Genomic DNA, 17,382 nt, shown 5'->3' with positions numbered 1-17,382 from the left:
AACACCATGCCAGCCACGGACAATGGACCCAGGGTACTGCAGTTCTCATACACTGTCTTTACACATAAATAATGTGTTCACACTAATTTGCATTTCCAAAATGTTGATGGGAGAATTGATGACAGACATGCTACGTACGTTTAAAAAACAGGAATGTGGTGACTGCTCTAACTTCATGAGCTTTTACTGTAAAAATGGATAGCAGATCCTCTCGAATTCTTGAGTGTAATTATGAGATGATGTCTCTCACAAAGAAGGACAATGCATTCTTAGAATGTGACTTGGACAGATTCTTCACAGAACACCAGAGGTTACCAGAGGGACCTGTGATTCTATTGGTTCTATCAAGGTAGTACCTCAGTGCCTTTACAGGGCAAAGAGTTCTCTCCTCTTCTTCTGATCTGAGATTTTCCATCAAATTCCCAATGATGAAAGAATGGGGCCAAGGCTTAGATGGATTCTCATTCTTGGCCAGAAAACCCAAAGTGAATGAGCAGACTGCATCTCCCTGGGAGAAGCCAACTCACTTATCAATAGCTTGCAGCTCGCTGACTCTCCTTGCTGTTGCTAAGGCAACAAGAGAGTTTTCCTTGTCAAATCCCTTAAGGAAACTGAAAAGAAGCAGTTCAAAAGGAGGGCCTGACAGCCATTTGAGGATAATGTTTAAGTTCCAGGCGATCGAGCTCAACTTAGCTTCCTTGGCCGTATTGAAGGATTTAAGCAAGTTGCTGTCTTGATTCAATCCAAGATCTAGACCTCTATGTAAAAAAACAGAGCCCATATACCTTGATCGTTGATGAAGATAAGCCCCTAGATCAACTCAAAAAAAGGAGAAAGTCTGCTATCTGTGCCACACAGATTTAAGTAAAAGAGATGTTATGCCTTCTACACCAGCTGTGGAAGACAACCCATTTAGCCTAGTACACTCTAGAAGAAGACTGGTGTGTACATCTTGCAATAGCTTCTGCAGCCAGTCTTGAGAATCCCTTCACTCTGACCAGTCTGTTGGCAGTCTGAATCCTGTCAGAGAAAGAGCAGACAGGCCTTGATGAAAACAATGGAAGTGAGGCTGTCTGAGAAGTCTTGTCCTCTGCAGCAGGAGTCTGGGAAAGTCTGTAATAGTCTTTGGAGGTCCGGGAACAAGTCCTTCCGAGGCCAAAATGGTGCCACTAGGGTCACTGAAGAGTTGTGGTGTGGCACAAATTTGTTTAAGGGGGCCGGCCGGCTAATGCCGTTTTTTAACGACAGGACTTTGACATTCATACCACTTAATGAGGTGACTTGGGACATCTCCAAACCGCATATGATTTTCGCCTCTGACCTTCAGTTTTGTGACGCCAGGGCAATTTATCCCGAAAATAACCACTTTTCAAATTCTATCTCCTCCCTTGATATTTAATATTAAGACCTGGGATTACTACCATATATAGACCTGATGTAGACCTCCAATCAAATGGAGAGTTTTTTTTCTAAAAGTCATTTTTTTGCTAGATATGAATTTTTCAATATGGTAAAAAAATAAACCCTATAAATCACAAGAAAAAAAATGTATAACAAAAAGACGAAGCAAAAATTGGAAAAAAGGGCTCTATTTGATTGTTCTATAATGTATTTCTGAGTTATATACCAAATTCCAATGTTATAGCTTTAAAACTAAGTGAGGAGATAGACTTTGAAGGTCAATAAGTATAGTTTTGAGATACGGGCGTTCAAAGTTTTCCTTCGTATTTCTATAAAGACAATGTTAATAAATAATGATTATTATGAATGTATATTTCTTTTTTGTGTATTAATAAACCAAAACTATTTTATTTATCATAATTTATTCATAAATGATGATCCCTTTGCTCATATATCGTAGCCTGGGACACTGCTTGAGGCAAGATGGGGCACTCCTTCCTACGTAACCCCCTCTCTCCCCTTCACTAACTCGGCTTATTACAGTGAATTTTCTTCTTCTGTATGTTAGCGAGATGTTTTCCTTGTATTTTCCTCTTTGGCATGATGACATTCTTGCCGAAACAAAGATAAACAAACATAAATGCAAGAGAATGTCAGAGGTGAAACTCGAAGATGTACTCTTTTTTTACAAAGGCAATTTAATAAATCATGATTATTATGAATTTCATAGTCCATTTTGGGTATTAAAAAACCAAAACTATGTTATTTATCATAAATGAAGATCTCTTTGCTCAAAGATCGTAGCCTTGGGCATAGTGTGACGTGTGCTATCAGGCAAGAAGGGGGCATTACTAAGCAACCCTCCCCTCTCTCTTCACTAACTATGCATATATTATGATATTCTGTAATAATGCTTGAGCGATTTTTCTTCATCTGTATGTTAGCAAGATGTTTTCCTTGTCTTTTCCTCATTGGCATGATGAACTTCTTGCCGAAACATACATAAACATACGTGAAAGCAAGCGAAAGTCACGAGGTGAAACTCAAACGTGTAATCTACTTGAAGTCTATGGTCGCACTGATTCATGGTTGAACCAGATACTCGCTTCTGCGAGCCACGGAATCTCTACAGATGCCATTTCTCACAATTTCTTTGCCAATAATTATCAAAATTTACGATAACAGAAGAAATATTGCATTTTCTTGTACGGATGAATGTTTTAGGCTTATTGAGTTATGTTTACTAATTACCTTGTAACTACGAAAGTAAGAGGAATTTTGACGAAATATTTCGTAAACGTATTCTCAATTGCCATATGAAGCTCCATGAATTTTTTCATGACTTTGCATTTTTCGCCCTATACCACCGTATATAGGGGTTCCGGCCGGCCCCCTTAAGACTTTTCCCTGACCATGTTGAATGGTAGGAAGGTGTACAGGTCAAGGTTTATCCACTCCTGGAGCATGGCATCTGTTGCCCATGTCAGAGGGTCTGGGACGGGAGAGCAAAACAACGAGAAGTGATGGTTCTTCTATTAAAGGCTTTCTCCACAGTTTTCACAGGTCAGTGCATACCTGTGGATGTAGCGACAATTCTGTGGGTAACACCTGTCTAAGATGACTGAGCTCGTCCACCCAGTTCAGCTTGCCGTGAATGAACCCTAAAGTTAGCAGAGTCTTGTTTACTGTTGCCCAGTAAAGGACATCCTTTGTTGCCTCGTATAGGGAGAAGGAATGAGTGCTCCCTTGATTTTTTATGTAAGACAGAGCAGTGGTGCAGTCCAAATGGACCGCTACTTCCTTGTTGAATTTTTCTTTTGCAAAGAAAAGAAGGCCCAGATGAATCACCTTCAATTCCTTTGTGCTGATATGTAGGTTCTTCTCTTCTGAGATCCAAGTCCCAGAAAGTTCCTTGCCTTCTAGAGGCACTCCCCAACCTAGATACGAAGTGTTAAAGTGCAATGCTAGGCTGAGGTTCTGAGGGAGGAGAGACTTCCCTTCCAGGAGGCCTCTTGCTGAAAGCCACAACTAGAGATCCTCCTTGATTTCCTGAGTTATCAGGAAGAATTTTAGTACCCTCATGTAAAGTTTCCCCAGGGTGACAAACTTTTCGATGGATGAGAGGGTTCCTAGAAGACTCATCCAATTGTTGGCCTAACAGGACAGGGAGCAAGGAAACAGTGGACTTTCTGGAGGCACAACTGAACTCTTTTGGGGGTTGGAAAAGCCTGAAAAGCCCAAGAGTACAGTCAACCCCGCCTATTCGCGTTCTCAAAATTCGCGGATTTTTCTGTGGGACCTGTCTAAAAATTATTTGCGGGAGGGCTTGCTCATTTGCATGTTTTTCGTCAATAAATATTCACTATCAGTGTATTTTGATGTTATTTTTATGGCTAAGTACATTTTTATGATACAGAAATGATTTACTAATTTTAAAATACAGTGGTACCTTGACCTATGAGTAAATTAATGTAAAGTTTTCCGAAGTACGAGTCATCACTCGGTCGATTTTTTGTTTGTTACACGGGCAAAAAATTGAGGTATGAGCTCGAGATACTGCTGCTATGTAGATGGTGTGACAAAAATTAAGATAAGCAGAGAAGAAAAAGTAAATATGCATCTTTTTCATGAATCTTTTAAAGTTATACATTACTTCACTGTATCCAATAATATTGTATATATTCTCATTTTATTGTAAAAAATACTACTAACATAGCGGTCAATGTTTTGGTTTGGAAATCAGCTGATGGAAAATACGAGTTTGTTTTGCCATATTTAAATAAATTCTGAGAGAATTTTCTTGCTTCTAGTTAATATAAACGAATATCTGGATATTTGACAAATGAGACAAGGTAATTTTTCATTATATGATGTGTTTTTAAGTCGAAATATGATATATGATTTGAAAACATCTCATGATTATGAACTAAATTACTTTTTTCGTTAACAGATTACATTGGCAGCATGTTTACCGAGTAAAAAAAAAAGTTATGTGACTATTTCACTTTATTTCATCGAATACGAGCTTACTTAGTTCATCCCTAATTGGTGTGAAAACGACAGTTAAATGTGTTCTTTCAAGTCCAGTAGTTTAGATTAAAATATTTTTCTCTCAATTTTACCTACATTTGTGTCCGATGACATAAGTTTATGGGAGTTTTATCCTTGTTGCTGATGCAAGATAATAGTCATTAGCAGCTTGAACAGTTTTCTCAGCTTCAGCTACAACGTGGTTTAAATTTACCAGTATATTTCCTTGTTGATCTTTGATCTATAGTGAATAAGGTTATAATTTCTCAGTCCTATTCTACATAACTTCATTTATAACATAACTATGGTAGCTGTTTACTATCGCAAGATGGTTGAAATACCAGGCAAAAAGATGTTGTTGTTTTCCAATTTGGTTGTAGTACTTAGCAAAAAAGTTGTTTCTCGATTAGTTGTTCAAGGCTATACACATTTACACAATGAGCATAACCTTAAAACAATACTTTCATCATTCTCTTTTGCTGTTTTTGAAGATCATTCTCTTTTGCTGTTTTTGAAGATGAGATAAAGTTAGGCTATTGTAATTTGTTCTCTCTAGTAAAATCTGATTATCGTAAGACGAATTATCGTAACTTGAACACTACCTGCACACTCTATAAAGCCTTATTATATCTTTACATACTCTTTCTCTTATGTTTTTATACAATATTTGTTCTTTAGAAATGTATTTTCCTTATTGAATAACATGAAACAAAAATATGGGGTGGAATTTTGAGGGTTGGAAAGGATTAAGGGAACTTTAAGTATTTTCAATGGGGAAAATTGATTTGATGTGCAAGCAAATGTGCAAGCTTAGCCACTGTTGTCAAGAAAGTCGTGATCGTGAATCAAACCTAATATAATGTAGGCTGCGATAGTAAAAATATAAAACCGTCCTAACCTAATCTAGGTTAACTGAAATAACGCTAACGCTAATAAAGTTAAAGCACACATCACCGAATGGAGAAAGAGCAACCAGCCAGCAAACAAATCCAAAACAAAGCTCCCTGGACCACAAGTGATATTCACTCATTTAGCAGCAGAAGTAATTTTGAGTTTTTCAGCAGCATTGTACCTGTCTGTAACCGTAAGTGGGTGGAGCTTATCAACTGCAATTTAACAACAGCATGTCACCTCGAATTTCAAATTCTAAAAACTGTCATGTTAGGGGTGAAATATAGCTGTGTAATTACTTGGTAAGTTTAAATTAATTATATACAACTGTCTGTTTCATTCAAAGGACATTTAAGGACTGACTGGCCAAATATGGTAGTTAAAAAAAAATTATATGTATTTCAGACAAAGTTTTGCACCGAATACAGCTGACTTTTATGTCCGGAAATAAATTATCATACTTTATTATACATAATGTATTATATGGTCTGCAAGATTCATAACAAAATGCCAGTTTTATCTTGCAAATTTTATGGACCATATTATAGATGTTAGCTTTATCAAGCAAATCCTATGTAGCTGAATTATAAAAGTTTTAATGCAAAAACTTTCTATAATAAAAATTTTTCCTCATCTCTTAGTTCTACCTTTTAATTCCAGAATTGTTGCAAAATAAACAATGATGACTAGCCAATTATTCTTTGGAAAAATTAGAAAAGAATTATTTAATAGTTTAAAAAAAGAAGCTTCCAAAAACCTATCAAATACAATTTCTCCTGAAATCTATGAATCACACACAAAAAAACTCACAAACCCTCCTTCTAACAAATCATTAAAAACATGGCAACAAAAAAAGGTGAACACTACTGAAGAATAAAAAAAATTTAGGCAAGAGTTTGAAGTAGCTTACACAGGCATACAACTTTAAAACCTGAGAGCAATTTCACATACTTTACTTTTACTTACTTGAAACGGATAAAAAAGTAAAAAGGTGAGCATGCCAAACAGGGCCCATGGCCCTAATAACCAAAGAATGTATACGACTCCACCAACTGCCACAAATGGGCCTCCGATGATTAGAGGACCAAGGACAACATAGTCATATATACGCTGGGCATCATTGGCAAAGAGGTTGATCACCTGGGTAATAAAAAAATAAAATAAATCAGTCTACAATTGCTCTTACTCCACCTGAAGAATTTAATATGCTTCTTAATTAAACACTAATCTGTCATCATCCTGCAGTTTCTTCCAAACACTTATCAATTGAGCAACAGTAAAAATTTACCAATTACCCCAGAGTTATCTGATCACCAAAATACATTTACATGATGACCAATCTAACTATCAAACATACTCTATACTAATTCACATAAATTGTTAGCCTGTGACTTCATAGAAAATATCAAACTCTGTAAAATGATCATCACAACATTCATTAAAAAAAAATAACTACTGCATATTTCTTAATTTCTGATTCTTTTCATTGAGGATATGTTTACACTTTCTTTAACATCTCAATTATTTGTATACATCTAAAGCCATCAAACCACTTCCAGATCATTCTATGTGCTTTTGTAATCCCAATTTCTGGTTGTTTGGTTTTAAGAAAAATAATAATTGACAAAAATGCAAGAAAACTTTACTAACTTCAGAATAAAATGGTTTAGTTTTATGACACATTCTCCAGGCTTTCTTTACTACAAAAGTGCAATCATATCCAGGAAGAGAGAGAGAGAGAGAGAGAGAGAGAGAGAGAGAGAGAGAGAGAGAGAGAGAGAGAGAGAGAGAGAGAGAGAGAGAGAGAGAGAGAGAGAGAGAGAGAAATATATACAGTTATAAACCAAACTTACACGAGGTTAGGGTCCAGACCCTTTCGCGCAAGGGGGATTTTTGTGTAAGTTTGGAACGGTCTCCAAAAATGCTAATAAATGCTTTCTTCTAGAATTTGAAAACTAAATATGACCCTAATCATGCTTCCTAAATATTTAGAAGTCTACTATACCACTCTTAAGAAATTCTTTATTCTGTCTCTTTCTCTTTGTTTCTGAAATTCCTTTTCATGAACAAACAGTGCTTTTTATTTGGACTAATACAACTTTTAGCCATGTGTCTGTTTTAGAACAGGCATTTACAGTTCTAAATGGCAAAAGTAAAAATCAATCAATTAAAAATTATATTTAATTCCCTTTAAAAGATAGCTTAATATAAATAAGTGGTTGGTAAAAATAGAAGAGATTGTGTAGATTACATACGCGGGGAATGAGAGAGAGAGAGAGAGAGAGAGAGAGAGGAGAGAGAGAGAGAGAGAGAGAGAGAGACGAGAGAGCGAGAGACGAGAGAGAGAGAGAGAGAGAGAGAGAGAGAGAGAGAGAGAGAGAGAGAGAGAGAATTATGTTAAAATCATTGATTGCTAATCTGGCAACACACTCCCTCCTGTCAAATTTCTTGACATATTTGACAGCTCTGGACTTCGCTCTTCTGTGAAGTTCACAAGAAAGATGAGGAAAAGAATTCTTTATACGCATCATTTTGTTATTACAGCTATATTATTATTATTATTATTATTATCATCATCATCATCATTATGTGAAAATATGAATAAACATATAGTAGATGTACCATATAAATTCTCTCATCTCAGTAAAAGAGAGATAGAGAAGAACTATTCTTACTAAAAGTGAAATGGAAAGGTTATTTCTTTAATATACTATCACAAATTTTGTAATTACAGTCATATTATTATTATTACTATTTGAAAATATTAATAAACATAGTACCTACATACTACATGTACCATAAAAATTCTCTCATCTCAGTAAAAGAGAGAGAGAGAGAGAGAGAGAGAGAGAGAGAGAGAGAGAGAGAGAGAGAGAGAGAGAGAGAGAGAGAGAGAGAGAGAGAATTATTATTTTTATTATTCAGTGTTATCTAATTTACATACACAAGCTTGAAAACTTTTAAATTATGTAATAAAATTGAACAATCACCTTGGCAGGGTTTCACCAGGATTTGAAAATGTTGCATTTGTGTTCGAGTCTGTGAAATACAGGCGTATAATTGGTTAGGTTCCAAATGATAAGTTTGTGCTATTGTGAATTCACACAACACGAATCTCGTAAAACTGAGGTATTACTGTATATACATATAAATACATACATACATAAACCGGCAGCCACTGGTTAACAGCGTGGGTTCCGTTCCAAGCCAATGCTGCTAACCGAAAACCAGTGATAATAGCACTAAAAACCTGCTTAACAGTGCTGCTAACCAAATATTGGCGCCGTTAACCATAGATTGGCACTGCTGTTAACTAGAAATTGGTGCTGCTAAATGGAGGTTGGCACCAAAAATCTAGTTAACAGCATCGCTAGACAAGCGCCGTAAAACCAAATAGCCTTTAACTGATACCACTATTAACTGAGGGCTGCTTGTATAGATAGAAAAAAAAAAATATATATAGATAATATATATATATATATATATATATTATAATCTATATATATTATAATTATATATATTATATATATAGATATACATATATACACACAGTGGAACCTCGACATACAAAGTCCCTACTTACAAAAAATCCAAGTTGCAAAAGCAAAGACGAAGATTTTTTTGCTTCAGTATATGAAAATAATTCAGGATGCGAAAGGGTAAAGTCTGAGATTCGACTGGATCGCCGAGAACAATTTTAAAACTTGCACGCCGCCAACTCAGTAGACGCGCCACCATCCTCCTGCTCTCCCATTGGTTCCTGATGCCAGTCACTGCCATGAGATCCTGCTTTCCTACTGGTTAGCATCTGTCCCATCAAGAATGGTTTTATTACCTTTATTGTCAGTTAATATCATTATGGGAATCTGTTCATGCATTTGCTGGTTATCGGAACCGGACGAGGCTTAGCCTACCACGGACAAGCCCGTGATGCTGTGATTCATACCAGCGATATAGACTGAGAAGTGGTCCAAGGAAAAACCTGTGATTAACTGAATCCGTGATTGCTGTTCCGCGACTAAGCGAGGCCCCACTGTATATATATACATACATACATGTACATATATACATATATATATATACAGGCAGCCCTTGGTTAGCGGCAGGGGTTCTGTGCCTGGCCGCCGACACTAAGTGATTTTCGACGCTACGCGATTTTTACTGCATATATTAAGACTTTAGCATATGTCCCTTATAATGTTGCATTTTGACTGTGGCAATAAGCCTAGCCTATGTTAGCAGTTGCCACTGTAGCCTAGTCTATGATTCTGACATCTAAACCTAAGAAGCTAAAAGCTTTGAATATGCCAATAAAATGTATAAATAATCAGTATGTACTCATTTCAAATAATCATTAATTAACCATTAACTATAATAAACAAACAAACAAACAAAAATGCTTCCAATCTTTTGTTTATGTTTGTTTTGGCACCACTATAAGTAGCGAATGATCGTCAAGCAACCGCTTTTACCTAGCACACAGTATAGTAATCATAAATTTTCATTATCTCTCTTCAACTACTGAAACTACCAAACAGTAAAATAACCATTTATTTCTCTTCTTTATTTTATCTTTACCTAATGGAGATATCGACAGCCATAATGAAACATATAATGACATTGTAACAGAAGAATTCTAGAAAATATTTACTGGCTTCGATGATAGCAGTCTTTGAATAATCTTAAATTTTATGATACTTGATTCACAAATGTTTGTTTTTATTTCATTAAATGTATTGCATGACTAATTTTTTCAATTTACAGCATCATTTTACCAATAGAATAAAAAATACACGATTCTTTGTTAATCATGAATGAAGAAGTTATCAGCTGACAAAATACAAATGGCGGTGGCCAGCAGATACTACTTTTGTTTATGTTTTGGAAATGAAGGTAGGCTGCACTTATTGTGGCACAGAACAGCCATAAATTAAAAACAACACAACAATAATAATATATTCTCAGATAAGTAAAACAACATTTATATTTATTGTCTTGGTTATTATACAAAAATAAAAGTTTGTCGACTTCTGTGGAAAGAAATGCATCTTTGTTGACTTCATTGTCAGGAAATCCAAAGTATGTGGTAGGCTTAGCCTAGTCCCTAAAATGTACAATTTTTGGTATTTCTACAGAAGCAATCCGCGGTTGCCTAGACTATGACAATTGACGTTTTCCTATGTTATTTTACTTGCTGTACAAGATTTGAAACTAATATTTATTCGGACGACTGTCACTAAGCAGTAATTTACCTTTGAAGACTACATGACAGTACCAACAGGTCGGCGTACGGGTTCAAAGGTAAATTAAAGTTTAGTTCCAGTAGAACGAAAAAAATATTCCCTTCAACTCTTGTAAAGCAAGTAAAATAACATAGGAAAACGTCAACTGCCATAGTCTAGATCACCGTGGAATAGTTCTATAGATCGATCTACCAAGTGTTTAGTGAAGTGTAAACACAGTCGCCATGTTTGAATTCTGCAACCACCACGGAGCCATATGTTCACTAGGGGGAAGGTGGGGTACTGGGGGCACAGGTGGTACGAGTTGGCTAAATGACGATGGGTCGTTGGGTAGTGGATGTGGCAAATAATGATAACTAACCAACAAAACCTAACACTTCTAACTGAAAATTACTTAACTGCGATTGTTCTAACAATAGGGGAATATAGTTTGGGAACTTTACCTTAAAAGGGGCAGATGGTACAATTCAGATATGCACTTAGGCATGCCGAATCTCGTCCTTGTCTCCGATACTTGAAAGTCTGCCCATCTTGAATCTTGAACAGGTTTTCGGCCAAATACCAAACGAATCACGAACACAGATAAGTTTCCCAAATTTATATTACGATTTCCGTATATCGTAACAGAATATTTAACACTATTACTAGTGAAACACGGTCACTCTGAGAGTATTGGGTGTGGGGTGTTAACACTGTGAATGTTTCTTGCTAAATGATTTTAAAACGCAATTACACAATCTGTTGAATGTAGGTATCGGCAGCGCATTGGTGACAAGGCCTCTGATTGGTCAGAAGAATTGTGGGCGGGTAAATTGAGGGGGATGATTTCATACGTAGGTGGAAACTAACATCGTATTTTCAGAAAAGAAAAAAAAAAGTGCAATAATGCGTAACACATACGTGAACAGGATATTGTAATGAACGGTCAGTGCAAGAAATCAGAGGGGCCAGTTGAAGAGACAATGAGAACTCTGTAAAATCGTAAAACGTAGTCTCTTTAATTTCTATGAAACCTAAGGTATTGTGTATATTATTAAAGGAAATAATATTGCAATGAAATGTTGTGTAACCTAACCTAGTAGGACATATTATTTGGCCGAGGGGCAGAGCCCACCCGTACCTTCTCCCCCCTACAGTAAAAGAAGACAAATTTGAAGGTAGACTAAGATATAATCAACCTAACGGTATTTCTACAGAAGCAATCCGCGGTGGCTTAGACTATGGCAATTGACTGATTCCTATGTTATTTGAGTTACTGTACAAGATTTAAAAGTAATATCCATTCGGCCGGCTGTAACTAAGCAGTAATTGACCTTTGAAAGTTACATAATAGCCGCACCAAACTCAAAGGTATATCAAAGTTTAGTTCCAACCAAACGAAAAAATTATTCCTTACAACCCTTGTAAAGCAACTAAAATAACATAGAAAATGTCAATTGCCATAGTCTAAGTCACCGAAGAACGGTCCTACAGGAAGGTACCAAGTATTCGTTACGGTGAAGGAGATGTAAACACAGCCGCCATGTTTTAAATTCCCCAACACCACCACGGAGCCATATGTTTCACTAAGGGGGGAGGGCGGGTGGGTAACGCACAGGGGGAGGGCGGGGTAAGGTGGAAGGTACGAGTTGTCTTAGCAGCACCCCACTGAATAGTAACATACCTTGGCGCAACTTTCGGCGAAAGCCTAACACTCACTTTCCTAAAACATAATAATAATAAGAATAATGTTTGGAGCTTACCTTAAAGGGGTGGAGGGTACAAAGCAGCAGCTGCTTTTAAGAATGCGTGGAGGCGGGTCTTGGGTTCCTCAAAATGCAGCTTGAAATAAGCAACAGCCAAGTACCCGACGAAGTTATACATTCTCCTCCCGTATCTTGGAGTTGACTGAATAGGGGCAAAAGACCTGCTTTCTCAGGAGGCCGTGGCCCTGGCAAAACCGATTAGTCGATCATAATTACCTGAGTAAAAGGCAGAAAAATCTTTGTAACTCATGTAACAATTGTTACATGAAGTTGGCAAAGAGTTCCTGGTGGGAGGGGCTGGGGCGAGCGTGAAGTAGATGCAGCAGTGGATGTCATGGCGGCAGATTCAACAGTGTTGGAGTTCTACAGTTAGGAGGTGGCAGGAGGCCAGACCGTAGAAAACAGGGTAGGAGAGGTGGGGTGGAGTAGTAAAAATGCTTTGATGCTATTGGTTGAGGCAGGGTGGGGCTGAGGTAAATGAACAAGCACTTAACAAGATAAGTTGGCAATGTTAAGGGTAATAAAAGTAAATGGGTAGTTAAGGAACTAAATGTAAATGTGGGATGGGTTCAAAATATGAAATAATACAAATACATATATAACGGGCCCAGGAGGGGGTGGGATTTAAGTCCTGGGTGGTAAATGTGTAATAGGGCCTATAGTTGTTTTAATAAATACAAAAGACCAAATTAAACATAGGTTAGCATATAACAAAACTAATTAAACTTGTAGGGGATGTTGCCTGACCAGGGGTGGGGTTGGGCCTGCTGTAACCCCCCTTAAAGAACCAAACCAACCTAACATAACCTAACCTAGCAGGGGATGTAACCTTACCTAGTAGGGAACTTAACCTAGTAGGCAATGTTGCCTGACCAGGGGGGCTTTGCCCCCAGTACCCCCCCTTAAAGGCCTAACTTAACCTAGTAAGGAATGTAACCTAACCTAGTAGGGAATATTGCCTGACCAGGGGGCTTCGCCCCCCGTACCCCCCCTTAAAGGCCTAACCTAACCTAACCTAGTAGGGAAATACTAGGCCTAACGTAACCTAGTAAGGAATGTAACCTAACCAACCTAACCTAACCTAACCTAGTAGGGAATATTGCCTGACCAGGGGGCTTCGCCCCCCGTACCCCCCCTTAAAGGCCTAACCTAACCTAGTAAGGAATGTAACCTAACCAACCTAACCTAGTAGGGAACATTACCTGACCAGGGGGGCTTCGGCCCCCCGTACCCCCCCTTAAAGGCTAACGCACCTATAAGAATGTCCTACCAACCAACAACCTAACCTAACCTAGTAAGGAATGTAACCTAACAAAACTAAACTAACCAACTAGTAAGGAAGTAACCTAACCTAACCTAACCTAGTAGGGAAGATTGCCTTGAAAGGGGGGCGAAGTCCCCCCGGTAACCCCCTAAAGGCCTAACCTAACCCTAGTAAGAATGTAACCGAACATAAACTAATCCTAGTAGGGAAACATTGCCTGATCAGGGGGGCTTCGCCCCCCCCGTACCCCCCCTTAAAGTGCGCTAACATAACCTAGTAAGGAAACCGTAACCTAAACCTAACCTAGTAAGGGAAATTAAATTAGGCCTAACCGTAATAGTAAGGAATTAAACCTAAACCAACCTAACCTAGTAGGGAATAATTGCCTGACCAGGGGGGGCCTTCGCCCCCCCGTACCCCCCCTTAAAGGGGGCCTAACCTACCTAAGTAAGGAATGGTAACCTAACCAACCTAACCTAACGTAAACCCCTAGTAGGGAACATGCCCCCCTTGACCAAAGGGGGGCTGCGGCACCCCTAACCCCCCCTTGAAAGGCTAACTAACCCTAGTAAGGAAACGGTAAACCTAAACTAAACTAAAGTAGGGAAAAATAACCTAAAGGCCTAACCGTAACCTAGTAAAAGGAATGGTAACATAACAAACCTTAACCTAGTAGGGATATTGCCTGACCAGGTGGGGGGCTTCGCCCCCCCGTTACCCACCTTAAAGGCCTAACGTAACCTAGTAAGATGTAACCTAACCAACCTAACCTAACCTAATCCTAGTAAGGCATGAACCTACGCTAACCTAACAGTAGGGAATATTGCCTGACCAGGGGGGCGAAGCCCCCCTGTACCCCCTTAAAGGCCTAACCTAACCTATAAGGAATGTAACCTAAACCTAACCTAACCTATAGGGACATTGCCTGACCAGGGAGGGCTTCGCCCCCCCGTACCCCCCCCTTAAAGGCCTACCTAACCTAGTAAGGGAACTTACACCTCACCACCTATAGGGAAATATTAGGCCTAACCGTAAACCTAGTTAAGCGGGAATGTAACCTAACCAACTCACCTAGTAGGGAATATTGCCTGGACCATGGGGGCCTTCGCCCCCCCGTTTATTGTACCCCCCCTTAAAGGTCCTAACCCTAACCTTTTAGTTAAGGAATGTAACCTAAACCAACCCTAACCTAACGTTAACCTAGTAAGGGAACATTGACTGGACTCCAGGGGGGCGTTCCGCCCCCCCGGTACCCCTCCCCCCGTTAAAGGCCTAACCTTAAAACCTACGGTAAGGAACGTTAAAAACCTAAACCTTAACCGAGTTAGGGAAATACTAGGCCTAAACAGTAACCTAGTAAGGAATGTAAACCTAACAAACCTAACCATAGTAGGCGGGAATATTGCCATGACCAAGGTGGGCTTCCGCCCCCCCCGTAACCCCCCCTTAAAGGCCTCAACCTTAACTTAGTAAGGAATGTTTAACCTAACCAACCTAAACAACTAACCCTAACCTAGTAGGGAATATTGCCTGACCAGGGGGCTTCGCCCCCTCCCCCCCCGTACCCCCCCGTTAAAGGCCTAACCACAACCTAGTAAGGAATGTTAAACCTACCAACCTAACCTACCACCTTAACCTAGTAGCGGGAATATTGGCCTGGACCAGGGGGGCTTCGCCCCCTCTCCCCCCCGTACCCTCCCCCCTTTAAAAGGTCCTAACCTAACCATAGTAAGGAAATGTAACCTAACCAAACCTAAACCTAACCTAAACCTAGTAGGGAACATTGCCTGACCAGGTGGGGCTTCAGGGGGGGGGGGTCCCCCCCGTTAATCCCCCCCCCTTAAAAGGCCTAAACCTAAACCTAGTAAGGAACGTATAACCTAACCTAACCTAGTAGGGAAATTACTAGGCCTAACGTAACCTAGTAAGGAAGAACCTCAACCAAACCGAACCTAACCTAACCTAGTAGGGAATATTGCCTGGACCAGGCGGGTTTCGCCCCCCGTACCCCCCCTTAAAGACCTAACGTAACCTAGTAAGGAATGTAACCTAACCAACCTAACCTAACCTAACCTAGTAGGGAATATTGCCTGACCATGGGGGGCTTCACCCCCTGTACCCCCCCTTAAAGGCTAACCTAACCTAGTGAGGAATGTAACCTAACAAACCTAACCTAGTAGGTAACCAAGTAGGGAATGTCAACCTCCCCCCCCCCCCCCCCCCGGTATCCACCCTTGAAGAACTAACCAACCTAGCCTAACCGGGTAACCCCCTTCAAGGAAGTAAAACTAGTAGGTAAACCAACATATAACAAACTAAACCTAAAGGGTATGTTGCCTAACCGGGGGATGGGATTTGGCCCCCAGTAGGTAAAATGACATATAAACCTAACTTTGATGGGTGTGGAAGTGTTGTAAAATGTAAAAAGTAACCATACATAACTGCGTAATAGTAAGGAAACTGGAAGGGAGGTGTAAATTGTAATGTCTGTAAAAGTGTATAATGGAATATATTGAAATGTAGGTTTTATAAGAATAATGGCAAACTATATATTTAAAAATTATATATTGAAATGTAGGTTTTATAATAATAATGGCAAACTTTAATATAGGTATTGGTATCGGTGAGAAATGCATTGTAAATGGTGTAACGTAAAGAGCCAGTCGTGAATACTGGAAAGGGGAGGGATTGACTTGTGTATAAATGATATAGGGAGTGTGTATGTAATATGCAACGCAATGTGCAATTTCACGTAACAGGTAGGTAGGTAGGTAGGTATCGAAACGTCCTAAAACTGAGTTCTATATCAACACCTAGGCATTTTTAGGTGTCTGTCCTCAATTATAACATAATATTTCAAGTTATATATGGTGAAATGATGATTAGGTGGGGATATTTCAAAACAGTATTATACAAATACTATGGAAAAATGAAAAGGAATAAACACTAGAATTCACATAACATGTTTAATAAACAAAATAGCTAAATGCTTTTATGTAACTCAACGTATGGTTACCAGCCAGGGTTCCCAGATGACACCACTACCAACCAGCCAAAGTCTACCATGAAACCAGCCAAAATCCCGCCAAATGGTAATCCAAACCAACCAAATAACCGGCAAATATATGTGCATTATATCTATCTTTATAAATGCATATTTTTTATCATATATATGCTTGTATAGCGGCATCATAGTTTTAGTTAGATAATATAAACTAATATAAGAATGCAGGAAAAAAAACGAGAATGAATTGAAATTTTGAAATGAGGCTCGTTCCCTGAGAATCCGGCAGCCTGTTTTGTGGTCATCTGGTGTGTGTGTGATTTTTATGTTAATTCCATCTACATATTTTGCTTAAATGTTACCAAGTTTTTACTGAAAACCTATTCAAATTCCCCAGATTTTCCTGAAAACCTTCAAAAATTCCCAATCTGGGGAGAGATTCCTCAAACGTGGGATCAGTGTTTAGCTCAAATAGAAAGTGTTTTGAAAACCAGCCAAAATACCACTAACCAGCCAAAGTGAATTTTTACCCACCAAATTAGGAAAAAAAGCCAAATTTGGCGAGAAACTGCCAAATCTGGGAACCCTGTTACCACCCAATCCTTCACTCAGTCCGGTAGCAATGTAGGGGTCATACTGTAACGTGTTTGGCTAAATACATATATCCCTCCCGTAAACCCCCATTTCTTTCCTCACTAAGAAGTCCGAGTTTAGGCCAAAAGCTCCCTTACAGTTAGCGCATGCGCAGTAGCATTAGCGCATGCGTAGTAGGATTCATTGTTGTGGTAGTAGTGGTAGTAGACA

At 38.9% G+C, this 17,382-nt stretch overlaps 1 protein-coding gene across 10 annotated transcripts in view; it reads right to left on the bottom strand.

Annotated features, from left to right (window-relative positions):
* LOC135211019 (ATP-binding cassette sub-family C member 5-like) overlaps window positions 1–17,382 on the bottom strand; it is an 818,851-nt gene that overhangs the window by 626,355 nt on the left and 175,114 nt on the right. For all 10 annotated transcript variants that reach the window (XM_064244042.1, XM_064244046.1, XM_064244047.1 and 7 more), the window contains one exon: window positions 6,289–6,462. In XM_064244042.1, coding sequence (XP_064100112.1) covers window positions 6,289–6,462 — 174 coding nt within the window. The remainder of the gene's footprint in view (window positions 1–6,288; window positions 6,463–17,382) is intronic.

This window comes from Macrobrachium nipponense, chromosome 4 (assembly GCF_015104395.2).
Source record: "Macrobrachium nipponense isolate FS-2020 chromosome 4, ASM1510439v2, whole genome shotgun sequence".
Lineage (NCBI taxonomy): Eukaryota > Metazoa > Arthropoda > Malacostraca > Decapoda > Palaemonidae > Macrobrachium > Macrobrachium nipponense.
This window is presented reverse-complemented; position numbering and strand designations above follow the sequence as displayed.